Source organism: Plasmodium coatneyi, chromosome 1 (genome assembly GCF_001680005.1).
Source record: "Plasmodium coatneyi strain Hackeri chromosome 1, complete sequence".
NCBI lineage: Eukaryota > Apicomplexa > Aconoidasida > Haemosporida > Plasmodiidae > Plasmodium > Plasmodium coatneyi.
Window position 1 is genome coordinate 646,123 of NC_033556.1, and position 19,857 is coordinate 665,979.

The 19,857-nt window shown below is 35.5% G+C and overlaps 5 protein-coding genes across 5 annotated transcripts; 1 reads left to right on the forward strand and 4 right to left on the reverse strand.

Annotated features, from left to right (window-relative positions):
• Positions 1–1,124: 1,124 nt before the first annotated feature.
• On the forward strand, positions 1,125–4,235 carry PCOAH_00001440 (SICA antigen; the record flags this gene model as incomplete). Its single annotated transcript, XM_020056961.1, has 6 exons — positions 1,125–1,169; positions 1,220–1,858; positions 2,033–2,881; positions 2,955–3,065; positions 3,198–3,347; positions 3,840–4,235. The coding sequence occupies 6 exons, from the start codon at positions 1,125–1,127 to the stop codon at positions 4,233–4,235; spliced, it is 2,190 nt and encodes a 729-aa protein (XP_019912420.1).
• Positions 4,236–4,838: 603 nt separating this feature from the next.
• Positions 4,839–6,310, reverse strand: PCOAH_00001450 (Variable surface protein Vir7-like; the record flags this gene model as incomplete). The annotated part of the gene is made up of 3 exons (XM_020056962.1): positions 4,839–5,117; positions 5,243–6,031; positions 6,281–6,310. 3 exons carry the CDS (start codon positions 6,308–6,310, stop codon positions 4,839–4,841), a joined length of 1,098 nt encoding a protein of 365 aa, XP_019912393.1.
• Positions 6,311–8,238: 1,928 nt separating this feature from the next.
• On the reverse strand, positions 8,239–9,220 carry PCOAH_00001460 (KIR protein; the record flags this gene model as incomplete). The annotated part of the gene is made up of 2 exons (XM_020056963.1): positions 8,239–9,039; positions 9,194–9,220. The coding sequence occupies 2 exons, from the start codon at positions 9,218–9,220 to the stop codon at positions 8,239–8,241; spliced, it is 828 nt and encodes a 275-aa protein (XP_019912467.1).
• Positions 9,221–14,463: 5,243 nt separating this feature from the next.
• Positions 14,464–16,593, reverse strand: PCOAH_00001470 (KIR protein; the record flags this gene model as incomplete). Its single annotated transcript, XM_020056964.1, has 3 exons — positions 14,464–14,589; positions 14,901–15,728; positions 16,030–16,593. The coding sequence occupies 3 exons, from the start codon at positions 16,591–16,593 to the stop codon at positions 14,464–14,466; spliced, it is 1,518 nt and encodes a 505-aa protein (XP_019912441.1).
• Positions 16,594–17,711: 1,118 nt separating this feature from the next.
• PCOAH_00001480 (KIR protein) lies at positions 17,712–19,278 on the reverse strand (the record flags this gene model as incomplete). The annotated part of the gene is made up of 3 exons (XM_020056965.1): positions 17,712–18,065; positions 18,307–19,089; positions 19,192–19,278. The coding sequence occupies 3 exons, from the start codon at positions 19,276–19,278 to the stop codon at positions 17,712–17,714; spliced, it is 1,224 nt and encodes a 407-aa protein (XP_019912564.1).
• Between the last annotated feature and the right edge of the window lie 579 nt (positions 19,279–19,857).

A 19,857-nucleotide genomic window follows, 5' to 3' on the forward strand; every position in this document is an offset into this window, starting at 1 on the left:
TGAAGCAGTTAGCAGAAAGTTTAAACAAAAAATTTCAAGACCACAAGGCTGAAGTTCAACGCAGGAAAGCTGAAGCAGCAGCTGTATCAAGTCGACCTGGCAATCTAGCCAGGAACGAACAATCAGTGGGGGATGATCCTCCCTTATCTCCTACAACACAAAGAGGACCAGTATCTGCACATCCACAACCACCTCAACAGCAAGGTAAGTAGAACATAAACATAACATTAAAAGAAAAAAAAAAAAAAAAAAAAAAAAACAGAAAAAAAGAACAACCTTAAGGGAGAGAGAGGAAAAAACAACATTAAAGGAGGGAAGCATTTTGGGGAAAGGACTTGAGGGAAAGAGGAACGAGGGGGAGATAGAGTAAGAGTCTAAGGAAGGGAAGGGGTTAAAGAAAAGACGGGGTAGTTTTCGGTTTTAGGGGATGGAGGGTGAAGGAAAGGAAGCAAAGGATGTCTAAGGAGGAGGGAAGGAAACCGGACAAGGGGGGAAAGGAAAGCGGACAAGGGGGGAAAGGAAAGCGGACAAGGGGGAAAGGAAAACGGGCAAGGGGGAAAGGAAAACGGGCAAGGGGGAAAGGAAACTGAACAAGGGGGTGAACTGGACAAGGGGGTGAACTGGACAAGGGGGTGAACTGGACAAGGGGGACAAGCGAACAAGGGGTCAAACAGGATAATGGGAAAAAAACCGAACAAGGGGTCCAATCGGAGAAGGGGTAATTGGACAAGGGAGAAAACCGTACAAGGGGGACAACCGGACAAGGGGCAACCTTCTACGTGTACCCTGAAAAAGGGTGCATCAAAAAGAAAGAAAAAAAAGAAAGAGAAAGAAAGGGAAGGAAAGGAAAGGAGAATGGAAAAGAAGGAAGAAAAAAAAAGAAAAAAGGGGAATGTAGAACAAAGGAATCTACCCCTACTGTCCATGTCTTCAGTCACTGTTTTCTTCGTCCCTCACTTCCTTGTTATAGGTATTGAATGTACGGATAAGGCAGTCTTATGTGAACGTGTAACATGTGTAGCAGAAAGATGGAGAGCAAATAGGGAGGTAAATAGTGTATCCTTCGGAAGCAGCTGGGTAAACATTCTTACTATTGATTATAATACAAAGAAATATAATGAATAATGTGTTTTATACATAGTAACGTCCCAGGGTCTAGCATAAATACGGTTTGTGCATTGATTTCTTATGTATATGTTCCTTGCTTTCTCCTTATTAGCGGAGTACATTCTGGGATAAAGACGTCCAGAAGAGATTGGGGGACCTGTCCAGTGCTATGACGAATGGGGGTACAACGGACCATGCTTCATGCAACGACATTACAGTGACAGATGGTTCATCTGTAGAATCAAACAAGCAAGCATGTAATTATATTGTTCGGGGATTAGAGCATATATATCGTATTCAAAAGGAAGGTGATAGAACCAATGCTGAAAATATAAGAAAGTCGGATGATAACCAATTATTTACGAGAACTATGAATTGTGTTCTATTAAATGCATACGCAGACAGATTGGAACAACAGTCGCCTTGTTCCCAAAACGAAGGCGTGAAGCACGCCTTCAATGCTGGGAACCAACTTTGGAATACTATATGTAAGAATAATGGTGATACTAATTGTGTTCCTTGTAAAAGGGAACCTAACTTCGATTGTGAAATAGAGTATAAAAATAAAAGTTACAATGACAAAACCGAAGTAAAGGACGAAGTGGAAAAACTGCTCCAGCAGAATGGGCAAATAACAAATTCTTTGTCTACTATAAGTTCTACTAATAATACCTTATGTCAACGTGTACAATGTGTAACAGTTAAATGGTTTAAGGACAGAATATATTCAGAATATAGAAAGCAGGATTGGGTAAGAAGGGGAATAATATTTTTTGTTCACTGTATTCAACGTCATTTCAATGGAACATGTCCCCTTCTACATATGACAAAAAAAAGGGGGGCGGGGACGACCATAAGTCCTGCACGTACTTGGCGTACATATACATATATGTCCCGTTCCTTCTGCCTTTTTTCATTTTCACAGTGTACATTCTGGCGGGAGAATGACGTGGGAAAAGTATTGAGAGATCTGTCTACTGCTATGAAGAATGGAAGTAAAACAGACGACAAATACTGCGATGACATTACAGTGACAGATGGTACATCAAATCCGCAGGCAAACAAAAAAGCATGTAATTTTATTGCTAGGGGGTTGGAAGACATATATAAGATTGAGCCATATGGGGGTTGGACGGGGAATGGTGCTGAGGAAAAAAAGAAGAAGAACAACAACCAACAATTTTATCGAACTATTGGATGCGCCTTCCTGAATGTGTACGCCGATATGCTGGAAAAACTGCCTTGTGTAAGCAACGATGTCGTACAAAAGGCCTTTGGTAAAAGTGATCAAATTAAAACTAACTCAACTACATGCAAGACAGATCCTAATTGTGTTACTTGCACAAGGGAAAAAAATCTAAAGTGCACACTAAGCGTGGAGGATAATCTGTTGAATAAGGTAAAAGGTACAAGTTGCGAAGGGGACAAACAAAATATACATAAGAAGTTGGGTAAAATGCTCAACCCAAATGAGAACGGGGACCCAAAAGTAAGACAAGCTCTGAAAGAAATAAATAACATATGTCCACCACCTCCATCAGTCAAACCAGCCACAGCAGCAAAACCGGTAGAAGCACCAGCAGCTGCTGCACCAAGTGGACGATCTGATGGGGACACAGAACCCGTACCAGTATTACCTCCAGGAGTACCAAGTGGACCTCAGCAGGCAGATTCAAATAAAGCACAACCAGGTAAAACTCCACAAATAAAGGCAGATAAGGTTGATATCTCGATGCCGGAAGCCGGTGGTCAAGCTCATATTGAAATTACTCCCGTAAGTACTCCTGGCCCAAGGAATGGTATGGATAACTCACCTGATCCTTTTGCAAATGATCCATTCGCTTCAGGGAGTATTGACGCAGCAGGTCCTACTGTTACTGTTACAGCTAATCAAAGTCCTGGTTATTCCGGCCCAGGACCCACACATGCTGCTACAAATTTCTCAGGACAACCTACCGGTAAGGATAAAAGGAAGAAAAGAGAGCGGATACTTCCGCAAGAAGTGTTTACCGAAGGTTCACATAAAAAAAAAAGAGAAAGAGTAAGAAGGATAAATTTAACCACCCTTTTTTTCTTACTTCCTTTTTTAGGTTCTTCTGGTCCAGGTGGTGTTCCAGGTGCGGGTGTTAGTCCCGAGAGTGTTGGTGGTAACAGTCAAGGTGGTGCTCCAGGTAGCGACAGTAAAGGTCCAGGTGCTTTGGTACCTGGTGTTCCACCTGCAGGTGTCCCAGGTGCTCCAGGTGATGGTGTAAATGGTAGTCCAGGACAACAACCACCTCCACCACCACCACCACCAGCAACATCAGAATCAACCTTAGGAGCAACAACCACAACACGACATGTTAAAAGAGGAAGGGGCGGAGCCACCATCCCTATCGCTAAACCAGTTGTTAGCAAGATTGACAACCTTTCTGACCTCCTTACCCCATACCTTCCTACCATTCCTGTCCTAATTGGTACTTCCGTCATAAGCTATCTGCTATGGAAGGTAAGCGAAGAAAGAAAAAAAAAAGAAAAAAAAAAAAAAAAAAAGGAGTGAAGGAGTGTAAGGTTTCACATTTTAGGGTGTGTGTGTAGGATTTCGCAATTTAAGGGTGTGTGTATGTAGGATTTCGCATTTTAGGGGTGTATGTGTAAGATTTCGCACACTTAGGGTTTGAAGTAGTAATTATTGCTCTAAAAAGAAAACATTCACCCCTCTTAAAAATTGTTTTCTCCCTTTTTCTTTTTAGTATTTTTTCCTTGGTAAAAGAAGAAAACGTCACAGAAGAGCTCATCAAGTATCCGGTTCTCCTCCTTTAGGAGAACTCCTTGCTCATGTGGACGACCAGGCAGATGGTCCACGTGCATATACCTTAGTAAAGGAACGCAGACAACGAAAATCTACTCCAACGGGAATAACGAAGAGGCCAAAAAAACAGGGCGTTGGTCACCGCATGATTATTGATATTCATTTAGAAGTCTTAGACGAATGTCAGAAAAGCGACTTACATTCGACGAAGGAAGATTTTCTTAAAATCATTGTGGAAGAATTTATGGGAAGTGAGTTCATAAAAGAGGAAAAGACTCGTGAGGAAGTTGTTCCTAAGGAACAGGTTCCAAGTTTATATTCCGGGTTTAGGGTGTAGTAAATTTTTTTTTTTTTTTTTTTTGTTTTGTTTTGTGTATTAAATTGTTTACATGTTGAATGTGTAATTAATATAAGTCGAAGTGAAAAATTTTTTTCCTCACTTTATTTTGATTTGTTTGGTAAAATTTTCTTTTTATTGCAGGTACAAAATGTGTTGATTGAATTTTTTTTACAAATTTTTACATCTATAATTGTTTTTAGTTTTAATAAATTTTTTTTTCCTTTTTAAGGTCCAATTATGGACATTCGAAAAGTGCTCCAAGTTGCGACCTTGTGCGGTGTCTCGGAGGTTCGCAAAAAAAAAAGTGTCTTAAAAAAAAAGAGTGTGTTCTTACAAAAAAAAAAAAAAAAAGGAACTGTGTGTACAATTACACAAATTTTTTACCATGTCACACATGTGTGTGGAAAACTTCTTTCTTTTGTGCATTCCATAATTCCCGGGTAATTCGATTATTATTGTGCATACTATTTACAATTAACGGAATGAGAACATCATATATGTGTTATTTATACATTCCCTGAAAAGCAGTGGAATAGTATTTATTATAATTTGAAAAAGGGGACATTACAAACACTACTCATAATTAATGAGAGAGGAACATTACATTGCTTGATAACGTATGTTCCTTCCATGTCTATTATTTGTTCCTTTTCCTTTTCTGGTGCTGATAGATGATGGTGATGTACATAAAGAAGAATTCTCTGTTAAGTCACTCGTGGAAGCTTCCGTGGATTCATATACTGTTGAAACCTCTGTAGAAGAATCGTCTTCTGTGAATGTACTAAAGTTAGGCCCCGCCGATCTTTTTCTCGTATTTCTTCCACCGCTGTTGTTGTTGTTTCCAAATTGGTTACGAAACCAAAAAGGTAGGGAAGTGTACTGAAAGAAAAAGAAGAAAGGGAAGGTTGGTAGTTTGTAATCTGTGCAGAATACATATATAACGCAAAGCTCCCTCCTGATATACGCAGTTCATACAAAAATAGTGTCCACTTCTTATATATTACTGCACTTATCAGATGTTTAATAATAGTTACCTTATATAAAAAAAAACTAACAAATGGAAGGCCTACTATTGGGATTATGGTAGAAGTGATAGTGGTAATGTTGCTACTTCCAGGGGAGGTGAGTGTGTCCGCCTGGTGTGTTCCATGTCCTCCTTCCTGCACTGTTGAACATTTCAATGTTGATGGTTTCGGAATATTGTTACTTTCACTGCCATGGAATTTGCTTTTAAATTCTTCACAATATGGATCATTATTATTTGTAGGTTTATTACAGTATTCAGTTAAAGCATTATATGCGGTAACAATACAATTCATGTATGTGCCATATTTCTTAGTACATTCCGTACCACTTTTACTTATGAGGCCCTTTAATGTAGTGTAGTCATAAATGTAGTCGAATATTACTTTCCTGTGAAGAAAAAGATTTCTTTCAACTGGATCACAGATAATTTCACATCCCTCTTTCTTGTACGTAACCTTCACATTCTTACAGATCGAAGGTATCATGCCCGCAACGAAGTTACCATCCGTAGAATTCCTGAATAAAAAGTCTCCAATCCAATAATATAAAGAATAACACCATTCATTATGGGAGATACTACTGTCCTTTATTTTGGACATACAACACCATGCACTTACAACCTTATCCGTATATCCCTGAGTACTAGTATGGTCGTCTAATGCGTCCTTTAACTCTGTTACACCAGAATCTTCGGCACAACTAGCGCATCCTGTATTGAATTTACTGTAGAAATTATTTTGGGAAGGTAATTGTTCCAAATCATCCTGCTATGAAGGTAATTAATGAAATATATATGTACGTATTCCCATGTATATATATTTTTTTTTTTTTTTTTTTGCGCTTCTCAATACTTTTTATGGTGTATGTTCAACACAAAGAATATGGTATATATACATATAGCTACATGTATATATATATATATATTTATATATATACATATATATATATGTATGTATATATGTTCATGTTGGCACAGCGAAGGAAGGGGGAAGGGTGGATGGAAGAAGTGAACTCACCGGCAACAGCAGCTGGTTATATTGCGGCATTTTTTCCTATGTGTGTACACATTTCTATGTATATAGAATGGAATTACTTTTGTAATTGGTTTCCATTCATTTATATGGAATACATATATATGTGTTTCTGTGATAAAACATCATATATATATGTTCCATAGGATGATTGTTATTATTATTATTATTATTATCAGATTAAGGTATGAGTGCCGTTTTTTTTTTTTATAATACCTTTTTTTTTGTAGGGGGGGCAGTGGGGTAGTGTTTTTTTTTTTTTTTTTTTTGTACACAAGGGTAATACACTATACATATATATATACATCAAATCAGTTCATCATATATATATGGGAAGAGTAATATTCCTTCCCTTTTTTGAGTAGGAACTTTTTTTAGCATATATTCTATTCATTTATATGTTTTATTTGTTATTTAATGAGGGAGGTACTCAAATTTAAAAAAGTAAGCGAATAAAAAGGAGGAATATAATACAAATAACTATTTGTTCATTGTATTCAGAAGGAAATGAAAAATTTTTTTACGTACTTCTTATAAGAACGCACACTCTTCATAATGTATACACCCTACCACCACCATAACAACCTTCCTTCCACCCACCCCATACCCACATTCATTTTTTTTCTTCTTTTTTTTCTCTTCTGAAGTTACAGAACTAGGAAGGATTAGGAAGGTTCAGAATAGTTGGGTTTTCGGTTTTCCCTGCTTTTTTAATTGGGTACCATATTATTATATATATATACATATATGATTACATATATATATATATCATAGTGATCATCATTTTTGGTGCAATCATTTTGTGCAGCTTTTTTCTTCCTTTTTTTTTTTTTTTGCTGTAATATATATAATAATAAGAAATGAATGAGAAAAATTTTACAGGTTTACAGTGTTCTGTGCACATATGTATACACTCCTTTCATCTTTTTCTTGACAAAGTGCAAATGATCCAATTAAGGTGTACAAGGAATAAAGCAAAATAGAGGGGTAAATTCTGTAAATTCATGTTGATGTTATTTCCCTTAACGTAGCATTTTCACAAAGGAGATCCATTTAAAATCACATTTAATTTTCTGTGTGCGTGCAACAATTATATGTGTGTTGCAGAATATAATATTATTATACATGATATGTGTGTACGGCACAATATTATATAATATATGTGTGTGTGGCACACACCATGTGAAGGAAATAAAAGCGCTACATAACCCTCCCCTACTCCGAACTAACCACCCCCCTCACAATAGCTCCTTCAACACAACACAACACAACGCATATGTGCGTACATGTACACATACATTCATTATAATAATTCCTATGAACTGAGGATGTTACATTAAATATTATATTCTACCATAGTAACGAATATTACATTCAACCATAGTAAAATATTACATTCTACCATAGTAACGAATATTACATTCAACCATAGTAAAATATTACATTCTACCATAGTAACGAATATTACATTCGACCATAATGGATGTTTTTTCTTTGCTGTTGTTCTGCTCTATTATTATTTGCTGCCTTTCCTCTTCTTCTGTTGATAGATTGTACATCAAAATCTATAGAATCTGCTATGGTTGAAGATGCTATTGTTGAACCGTTCTCTGTTGAGGTGTATTCCGTAAATGCATCAAAGTTGCTCCTAACGGATATTTTCCCTCTTCTGTTCCGTCTACTCCTGCTGCTGTTGCTATTCCCATATTTGTTGTGGATCCAGGAGGGTAAAAGATTATACTAATAAAAGGGAAGGAAAGAAAGAAGGTATAAATGTGTGTGTCATTTACAATGCACCATACACAATGTGCACACTTTATTCTATATTTGTTCTTTAAGAAAAAGAGAAATATGAATAAGATGCTTGTAAATAGCACTATTATTTACATATTTTTAAAGGTATAATTTATAATTATAATTGTAATTGTCCATCATAAATGTAATTAATAATTGTAGTTATTACTTACCTTATAAAGGAAAAAGGTCATTGTAGGCAATCCTACTACACCAAGTATGGAAGAGATGGCTGCAGTGGTACCTATATCGGCTAATGATTTTTCCGTATATACGTTCTCACATTTTATTTCTTGAGGATTTTTGTCATTGTAATGGTTGAACATTTCTTCAAATTTGTCACAATAGGCATTATCCGTACCATCCCCAGGATGTAGACTTGCATACACTTTATTATAGGCTGAAAATGTCTTTTCCACGTGTTCGTTGTACTGAACAGTACAAGGATAAACCCCACTCTCATCATCCCCTAATTGTTCCTTTATTTTTTCATGGTCCATATAATACTCATATGCTAGTTTCATTTCGTTGAACTTTATTTGCTCAATATTGTTTGTGCAAATTTCTCCATAATTAATAGTAGTGAACACCCCCTTCAGTGCATCGTAAATTTCATTCATAACTCTGGGGAAGGAAGTTTTTGTGCTTTCAGTGTTCCATACTTTATCACCCAACCAATAATAGAATAAATAATATAGTTCACCACCCACTTTCTTCCCTCCTTCACTTTGGTCCTCTGCTCCATTAATTACCTTACACCAAGCTTTTGCAATGTTATCAATATGCTCCTGCAGATCTTCATAACTGCTTAATGCAGACGTTAATGCATTTTTCAATGCAGCCTTTTTCTCTTCCCACTTACACTCAGGTCCATCTTCCACAAGGGATTCGTTCCCTGTGTCGAATTTATTGTACTTCTGTTTCGATGGTAATTGTTCCAAAGCGTCCACCTATAAATGTAATTAATAAAAAGTGAAATGCACAAATGTATGTTCCCATATATACTTTTCTTGCATTTTTTTCCATTAAATGGGGCACAAAAAAAAAAAAAAAATGGTAGATGCATATATGGATATACACACTCGTTAAAGCAGAAAAACAAACCCCTAATGGCCCCTTTTGTTCTGACATTGTTCACATGTGTACATATTCCTTTGCATATGTAATGACTTTGTGTTAGGAATGTGTTCTGTTTCTTCCTTCCTTATATATATATGTTCATATATATAAAACATGGAGTATTCAGGAGTTCTTCGTACATTTTGCAAAGTAATTATTATTAATGAAAGAATGAATATGAACAATTTTTTTTCTCTATTTATTTATTTTTTTTTTTCCTTCTTTCCTGAACAGGGAATGTTCCCCTCACTTTAAACACCATTATATACAAAATTCGCAAACAGTGAAAAATTCCTTTTGAGTGTATATGTATATATATATACGTATATATGTATTTATAAACATATGTATATATATATAAGTCCAGAACTTAGAATGTAGGTAGTTTACACTTATTACACCCGTTAGAAGAAGAAGAAGAAGGGAGAGAGTGTGGGGGCAACATATATAATTTGAAAGGAGTCTGTAGGGGTTATTTTTTTTCTCATAAAAGGGAATAGGATTATTAAGGATGTTATCATCATAAATTGTATAGAATAGAACTAAAAATCATGTCGTTTTTACTTCAAATTATTATCATAACTTTTGCATTAATTAGTATTGTGTACATTTTAATTACTTTCTTCCTTTAAAAATATATATTTGTACACACACACTCAAAAAAGAAGTAAACAAAAAAAAAGGAAGCAAAAACAAAAAATTGGCACCATTCCCTGCAAAGCTGTTCATGCTTACCAGTACCTTATTCTTGTGGGCGCCATATCCCAACTACGTAAGATAAGAATAACTGTTACACTCACCTATAGGAAAGAATTCACACACATTTTTATTATGATTAATGAACAATTTTTTTTTTCTTTTTTTTTTGCTGAGTGAAGGGGAAGTAAGAAGGAGGAAGAAGGAAGGGGGGGGAAGGGGAAGGGAAAACCTTCCTTTCCCCCGCCCCCCTCTTCTTTCCACGTTGTATTTATATACTCCACAAATTATGAAAACACTTCCTTCGCCCTACAATCTTTTTCTTTTTTTTAGGTGACTGCAATAAGTACATCATCCAAGGGTGTCGAAACTAAGAAGAGAGGTACCACATTTGGCACCTCCACCAAAGGTGGTTGTGTAAAAACACAATTAAAACAAGAAAGTCGTGTTAAAACACTAAAATCCAAGTGGAGTGATGATGATGGTACATCTAACAACAACAATGATGACGAAGTCGTCCCTTTACAGAAGGAAAGAATAGGCAGCCCCTTTGATCAGAACGATAAAAAATTATATCACCAATTCCATGCAGCAAGAAGTGGTAAGAATGATAAAAAGGGACGTCCCAAAATGCATAATGATGGTGCTTCCTATCACCCCTTTTGGTAGAACCGTCACCACTGCGGTGCAATAGACCGCTCTTTGGACAGCAATTCCTCCCTGGACAGCACTTGCTCCATGGAAAGTGTTACTTCCCTATAAACAAACAACAGCAGCAGCAGCAGTTGCTGCTCTTTGGACAGCAATTCCTGCATGGAAAGCGGTTCCATGGACAGCCTCTTTGAGGAGGAAAGCGATGACTATCATTATGATGATTATTCAACAACACCACATACAAAAAATGGAAAGGCGAATAACGGAAGAAGAGAAGTGTTATTCCAATCTAGGGAATTCCAACCCATGAATATTCGACCTAGGGGATGTCGACCTAGAGGGTTTTTTAATAAATTGTTATATATTATAAAAAGAAGATTATGGAAAAGAAAAGGGGAACCATTCCTGTCACCGTTGTTGTCATCACCTCTCGTATTGACTCTTTCCATTTTATATGTATTAGCTCTGTTTTGTATAGGTGTGATTGTGGGCCTTTCTATAGGTGGTCCACCACCACCATACTCTTGGCCTCTTTGTGGTTTTTCCATTGTTGCTTTTATGGTATATATTCTTTTGAGTGTACGTTTAGGTACAAATTGGAACGCTTAAGGAACCGTTACAAAACTGCTACAAATAGCTACAAAAAATTTTAGTAATCATCACGGATCGATACGGAAGCGTGTCAAACCACACTGAACAGTATTGAACCGTGCTTTAGAGGTCCTAGTAAGATTGTTAGGGGTGGTTGGTGGAAGGAAGCGCGTTATGTCGGTTCTTAGGTGGATGGAAGGGGTGTTAGGGTTGTTAGGGTGGTGTTTGGTGGAAGGAAGGGGTGTGGAAGGGAAAAGGAGTAATGGAAAATGAGTGTAAGTTTTAGTATTTGGGGTGTTAATGTAGGAGGGGAAGGGGTTAAAAGAAGAAGGGTTTTAAGGATGAAGGTGTTAGAAGAACTGTGGGTGAATGTGGGGATGTTGTGTAAAGGATGTGATGTGAAGGGAGTGTGAGGAAGTTGGTGAGTGTGGAAGGAATGAGAGTGTAAAAAAGAGGAGTGAAGGAAGGGGTGTTAGTGTGGAGGGATGTGTGTTAAGGTGTGAAGGAAAGGAAGGTTCAAGGAAGAAAAGAAAATGTGTAAAGAAGGGAGGTGTAAAGTAGGAAGACTTAAGGTTTAAAGAAAGAAGTTTTTGGTGTAAAGAAGGAAGGTGTAAGGAAGGAAGGTTTAAGGAAAGAAGAAATGAGAATGAAGGAAGGGGTGTGGGAGTGAAGGAAGAAATGAGTAACTAAGTTTGTGAAGGAATGAGAGTGAAGGAGTGGATGTTAGAAGGAGGGGGTGTTAGAAGGAGGGGGTGTTAGAAGGAGGGGGTGTTAGAAGGAGGGGGTGTTAGAAGGAGGGGGTGTTAGAAGGAGGGGTGGTAAAAAGAAGGGGGTAGAAGGAGTGAGTAAGTGAGGGAATGATTGTGGAGGGAAGTGTGTTAGGGTGTAAGGGAGGGGGTGTTACATTTTTTTTTTCTTTCTTAAAGGAATATTGGCAGTTTTAAATATTAATTTTTGAAATAATGTAATATGTATTTTTAAAATCTATTTTCTTTAATTGAGATATATTCCATTTTATATATTTTATATTGTATGTTGTAATAAAATTTTCAGTTTAAATTAGATTTACACACCTTTAAAATGGAAAAAAAAAAAGTAGTAAATCGTAAGCACGCCGCACGCAAACTATTTTATTAATGTTACCTAACAATATAAAAAGAAAAAATAATCATAGAATCTATTAATATAAATAAAGGAAAAAAAAAAGAATATAAGCGCCATTATAAAAAAATTTTTATTTAAAAAAAATCAGCAAAATGGCACCTTTTCCTACAAAATACCTCCTATTCATATTGATACTTTGCTGTTGGACGAAATATCCACGTCATGTAAGAGATAGGAGCAACTGTTACACCTTCTAAAAATTTGCACACACATTTATTATGATTAAAAATTTTTACCCTCTTCACTAAAAATTGATAAAAAAAAGAGAAAAAAAAATTTTCCACCACCATAACAACCTTCCTTCCACCTACCACCATCCCTAACAATCTTTTTTTTTTAGGTTATTGTGCACGCAACCCCATCATGGGGCAAAACCACGTCATCATGGAACACATCCACATGGAGCGCAAAATGGGGAAGTACCACACCATCATCATGGAGTAAAGGGATACGAAGTGGGGGTCTCTATGATTTATATGATTTGCCAGATCCAAGGATCATAACCACGGTAGGGTCATCATTATCTACAAGTGGAAGTAGGGTAAAAACAAAACAGCGGGAGAATAAAGACCCTTGTGGTCGTAGTACAAATTCCTCCAGGAACAGCACAAATGAACGATCACCAAAAGAAAAGAACCCATTCGGCGGCCACCGATACAAAAAATCCAATTCTAAAGAATCCATTCTTAAAGAATATTCACCACCTAACGATCATCTTCCACCCGAAGATTCACCACCCGAAGAAAATTCACCACCCGAAGAAAATTCACCACCCGAAGAATATTCACCACCCGAAGAATATTCACCACCCGAAGAGTATTCACCACCCGAAGAAAATTCACCACCCGAAGAAAATTCACCACCCGAAGAAAATTCACCACCCGAAGAAAATTCACCACCCGAAGAATCACTCCCTGAAGAATCACTTTCTGAAGAACCACAACCTGAAGAATTACAACCTAAAGTAGAATTAAAAAGAACAAACCACACAAAGCACCACACTGAACGCACAAAAAGGAATACAACACAAAATAAAGCCCAAATTGGAACAATACAATATAGAATCAGAAGTTTCTTTGATAAGTATAAATGTTGTAAGATTGTATATATATGCATATTCCCCCTAGCATTGCTTCTTTTACTTATTTACCCTATTGCCTCAAGGGGAATAAATAGTAAAATGCCAACCTCCTGGGTGGAGGGGGTGATCGGAACTGCAGATGCTAGTGTTCTTGTGGTCTATGCAATCGTCGCATCCGTACTGTTCATTTTATTATTAGGACTATATTATTCAAAAAAAAAACTTAAATGTACCATACGAGACCTAAAACAGCAGAAAGCTATGAAAGAGGCATGAATGTAGGGAAGTTCAAAGGAGGAGGGAAGAGTACATAATTTGTCCACTCTCAGAATGCAGTTTATATATCATAATAATGATGTATATATTCATTAGATCAATTTCTTATGGTGTTCTATAATATGTTCATGATGGAATTTGTTTGTATTATTATACGTTTTCCTGCAGTATTATTTTAAATTGTGATAATGGTTTGTTCTTTTTTTTGAATATATACAAAAATGCTTTGTGCACATCTATATATTGTGTAGATATGTTGTGCTGTTTATTTATATATAATTAAAATTGTTCATTCATATGATAGTAGGTATGAGCGCATTCTAGGAAGAAAGGGCAGGTACGTTGTTCCTTTTTGTGTGTATTTTCCATATATGTACATTTATAACTTGTGAGTTTTTTACATTCTGTATGTATTATGTATATATTGTATAGTAATCATCATATATAAAGAATATAGCTATAGTACTTATTGTGCAATATGTAAATTTTTTTCTTCTTTATGCATTGCATATTTTTTGTAGTCATTTACTTATCAGTATATATATACACATGCAATAAAATTATCTCCCTCCCTTTGCATATTTGCATAATTATTGATGTTGATAACGTACGCACACATTGCATACGTTATTCATAATTAATGTTGATAACGTACGTACACACAATGTACACATACTTTATAATTGATGTTGATAACTAACACACACAATGTGCACACACTGTATATATAAATTGCATAAATTGTAAATTACTATAGTTTAATAAAAAAGGAAACATTATGTAGGATGATAACTTATATTGGTTCTTTGTCCTCGCTGACGTTGTCTCTGTTGTTGTTGTCCCCCTCTATTATTTGTTCTTCCTTGAGGTGGTGATTGTTGTTCATTATATATAGTAGATGCATCTGTTGTGGATAAGTCTGTAGAAGTGTCCGCTGTTGTTGACGAGTCGAATGTTGTGGAACCTACTGTTGTTGTGTCGTCATTCGTAAACGCATCAAAATGATGATCAACTGATCTCCTTTCCCTTCTTCTGCTGCTGCTTATGCTGTTCCTTCCACCTACGTTTCTAAATGTGTTATGGATTCAATCAGGTAGAAGATTATACTAAAAAAAAAAAAAAAAAAAGGAAAGGAAGTGAAAGAATGTGAGGGGTAGAAATATGTATTATATATATATACGTACATATGTATATATGTATATACATATATGTATATGTATGTCCATATACATAGTGGTAATTATAATTGTAATTGTTGTAGTTATTACTTACTTTATATAAAAAGAATGTGGTTACTGGTAGACCAACTATTCCAATTATGGACATGACAATAGGAGTGATTTTGTTGGTAGCACTGTTACTCCCTTCAGAGGGGGAGCTACCTGATGTTGCTGTGCGTTCTTCATGCTCCGGTGTAGTTACTACTAAACATTTTAAGTTTTCCACTTCACTTAATTTCCCCACTCCTTGGTCAAAAATTTCACCAAATTCTTTGCAAATGTGATTCCATTGCTGCCCATTACGTTGTGCATAAATGGTCATGTAAGCAGCATTAATTTTCTCCAAGTAAGTGAAGTATTTCTGAGTACAGGGAGTTGTACCACCACCACCCTTTATTTGTTGTTGTATAGTGTTTTTATCCTTGAGGTATTCATATAGCAATTTTCTTTGCGGGAAAAATTTACTGTGCTTTCCATTATTGCATGTAAAGTAGCAACCATGATCACTTGTACTACATTCTACTGCTGTTTTAATTTTTTCCATAGCAGCATTGAATGATTTTCCTTTACCCTTAAGTTCCTTCAATAACATATTTCCGACCGAAAAATAAAAGAAGTTGCAATACTCTTTATTGGAGTTAGGAGGGTTGTCCTTCATTTCGTATAGGTAACATACTGCTTTTACAACTTGTTCGGCATATTTCTTAGTATCCTCATCATCCTCTAATTTAACTTTCATCTGTTTGAACCATGTGGTAGAATTTTCACAACTGGTCGAGCCATCATTGAATTTACTGTAGAAATCTGTATAGGAAGGTAATTCCTTTAATTTGTTCACCTACCAAAAGGAAAAAAGGTAATTAACAAAGTGTGCCCCAAAATACATATAAGTGTATATATATATCTACATATATATATATGTATATGTATATATATGCATTTCACTATGTATGCAGGTACTTCTAATTTTTATTACGAAATATGCATAAGTAGTGCTACATATTCATAATAACAAAATTTTCATCATATGAATAATTATTCATATGATGTGCATAATTCCATCATATTATGTGTTCACATAATTATTCATATTATGATGTTGTGCATATATATATTAGCACTTTTAAATATGAATGTACCCCTAAAACTCCAGGTTCACCCGGCAGGCCATCTTCCTCTTCCTCGGGAAGGTCGATGTCGACGAGGTCGTCGTCAGATTGTTCTTCTGGGTCTTCCTCTTCTTTCTTCTTTTCTTCCTTAGACATTGCTGCACAGGGCAATTTTGGTGGTTCCCCTCCGTTTTTTGCAAAATAGTGGTCATATTTTTTCCTAAATGCCAAACAACTTTGGTCCACATCACAGTGAGCACCCATTTTTTCGTATTCTTTTTTAGCATTCGTCCAATGTGCATTGTACTGTGGCCAACAGGATTGTGTATTGCCCCCTGACGGCTTCTGTTGTTGTAAGGTTTTGAGGTTATAATCGAAGTCGAACAATTCTCTACTCTCTTCGAAAAGGGGTTTGCCCATACCATTGTATATATTATTGCACCTCCACTCAGATCCAATTTCCTGCAGTAATTTATAAATATCCTTGGTGGCCTGCAGATATCGACCCTCCTCCAATTCGTTCTTTATTTTATCAACTATCCAATTAAACAGAAAACCACAACGATCATCATTGGACAAATTGCTATCCTGCATTTGACGTGCATAACAACAAGCTTTACGAACTTCCTCTTTATGTTGTGTGAAATATTTACGGACGGACCACGCACCATTTTTCAACTCATTAGAGCCACAATCAGTAGTTCTTCCATTTTGTCCTAGCGCTTTATATATCTTTGTAGAAGGTAGTTCATTTTCTTCCTGCCCCTATAGAGATAATTGGGCAAATATATATGTATTTTTCACACTTCCTATTACATTATATATACATTGCTGTGTTCGTGGTCAATTATATATTATAAGCGGAGTCGATAATTTATTTCTTCTTTTGTGTTTTCTTTTTCCACTTACGTCTGGCACCATTTTTTCTCCTCTAATGGTACTATTCTTCTTCCTACTTATATATTAGTATATATAATTATGGTGAAAAATTGTGTTCATTCATTATATTGTATTCATTTTTAAAGCAATTATTATTTTGCTTTTTTTAAAAAGCAATGCAATTATTATTATAGAATACACATTATATATGTATTCAATTTTAAAGCAATAATTCTTTTTAGAGCAATTATTTTGCTTTTTTTTAAAGAGCAGGAATGCAATTATTATTATAGAATACACATTTATTATAGAATGCACATTATGCATTATTCATTATATCAAATTGTTACGTGCACATATATAAGGAAAAAATAATGACAATCAGGAAAAAACAAAATGAGGGGGAAAGAGTGGAAGATTGGAAGTTCTTCCTCCATATACATGCTTCCCTATTCATTTATTACACCTATGGGGGACTATATTTGGGGGGTACTTGCAACACATATATATATATATATGTAGTAATATATAGAACTTTTTTTTTTCCCCCCCCTTACAAGTTCTTATTTTTATAAATTTTTTCCTTCCTACTTTTTCTTTAAAAATATATATATTTTTTTTATGAAGAGGAAACACTCTTTTTTTTTTTTCTCCTTTTCCTATATTTCGCTTTGACTGTTGTCGTCTTATGCAGAGTTATTCAAAAGCATACAAATGAAAAGGAGAAAAAAAAGAAAAGATAGTTCATCCTCTTTTTATATTGTTTTAATATTGCGCTTATTTATTGTCCCTTCCCAGGGAGGGGAGCATTCCAATGTGTTCCATGTGATGTGTTACATGTTCTGATAAGCTATATTTCTTGACTTTTGTTGGCTTTGTCTCTGTTGTTGTTGGCTTTTCTTTCTTTGATGGTGGCCTGGTTTATTGTTATTTGTCATATTCGTTCCTGCCCTTCCTGCTCTTGTTCCTCTTTTGGGTGATATATCATATATGGTAGATTGATCCGTCGAATGGTCTGTTGACAGATTTGATGATGAACCCACTGTTGTTGTTGCATATGAAATAAAATCATCGTTTTCGTCTTCTGATGTGTTTAATTCATGTCCGATGGTAGATCTTCCTTCTCTTTTTCTGCTGTTGTTTCCACCGGAAAGGGTTCCACGTATTCCAGAGAATATAGAAGTATACTGAAGGAAGAGAAGAAATAGTTAGTACAAATATGAAATATAAATATATATATACAGTTATATGTATATATATGATATATGTGTATATGTATATATATATATATATATATAAGGAGGCAGTTCACTTCTATTTTTCACATGTATTGTTCATAAAAAAGGGGGTAATGTTTCCCTTCCATCCTTCATTCCTTTCCCCTTCTTTCTAACATTATTCGTATACTTTTTACAGTTATAATTGTACCTTATATAGAAGGAAAATTATCGATGGTAATCCTACTATTCCTAAGATGGAGGACGCTGCTGGGATGGCAAAAGTTCCACCATTGGAAGTGGTACCAGGACCAGATCCAGGTTCAGGTCTGGGTCCAAGGCTATCCTGCGATGATGCACTCCCTGGTTTCGATAATGCTGTACACTTTGCTTTTAACTTTTTTGGATCGCATTTATCCTCGAATACATCCTTTATTCCCTTACAATATTCATCATTCCCCAATCTTCCTTGACACTCCTTTTTCACTTCTTCATATATTGCAACAATCCCTTCCAAATATTTTCCATATTTTTCTGTGCACTGGGATTGATTTCTCAGTGCGAGCATTCCTATGATTTCGCACTCAATGTAGTAGTCGAATATGGTTTTCCTCTTTTTTAGGGTATTTGTATCAGTAGTGTCTTTGTCCAAAATTTCACAGTTACTTCCTTTATAGAGCTCCTTCAATTTTGGTAGGACTATTTTTGTTATGTCCTTTAATTTACCACTGTGCTGCCCCGAAATTATTATATTGGTCATCCAATAATAAAAGAAATTACAGCCGATATGATATAATCGACTTTCCGTCCTCTTCTTCATGTCGGCTATACAACATAAGGCCTTTGCAATTTTTCCCTTATAGTGCTCAATTTCATCACATCCTACTAAGGCACCCATGAATTTTTGTTCGGATTCATCACCACAATCTACACAACCATCTTTGAATTTACTATAGAAATTCGTATATGACGATAATTTTTCCAATTCCTCCTGCTACAAATGTCATTGACGAGAAGTGTACACATATATATACATATGACACATAGATTCATGTATATATACGCATGTATGTACTTTCTAAAAGGATGAAATTACCGTTAATGTAGCATCTGCACCCACGTTCACCATTCTGTGTGCGTAATCTTCTATTACATTATTTCTTCCTTTCACAAAATATTTCATACGGATGTATGAAAAAAAAAAAAAAAAAAAAAAAAAAAAGGAATGTGTATGCCTCCTTTATAATAATAATAATATTTTTTGCAGTAGAACATCTTCCTCCTTCTTTCATTCATGGTTGCTTAATAGGAATAATATTTTTTTTTTCCCTTTCCTTCATTTATTTTTCTTCCCCTCTGATGCGTTCCTTATAAATTGCATGTTCATATATGTATGAAATGTGCACGCACATTATATTATGTATACTATTTGACCTACCATCCACTCCCCTCTCTTCTTTTTTTTATGTACATATTGAAGCATAATTAGTAAAAAGGGGGAGTGTATATTGATGCAAATATGTGAACATAATATATTACAGAGGAAGAATTGCATTAGTTACATATATATGTAAAGAAGAGAAATATATATATATATTCTCATAGGAATATTTTCCAGTATACTCCGATTTTCTTCTATCTGCGGTTCCCGTTCTTATATATGTAAAATACATGTACGTTACTTATAATTTTGATAGAAAGGGGTAGAACATTACATACCCCACTTATAATTTAAAGGGGGAGACATTACTTGCTATATATA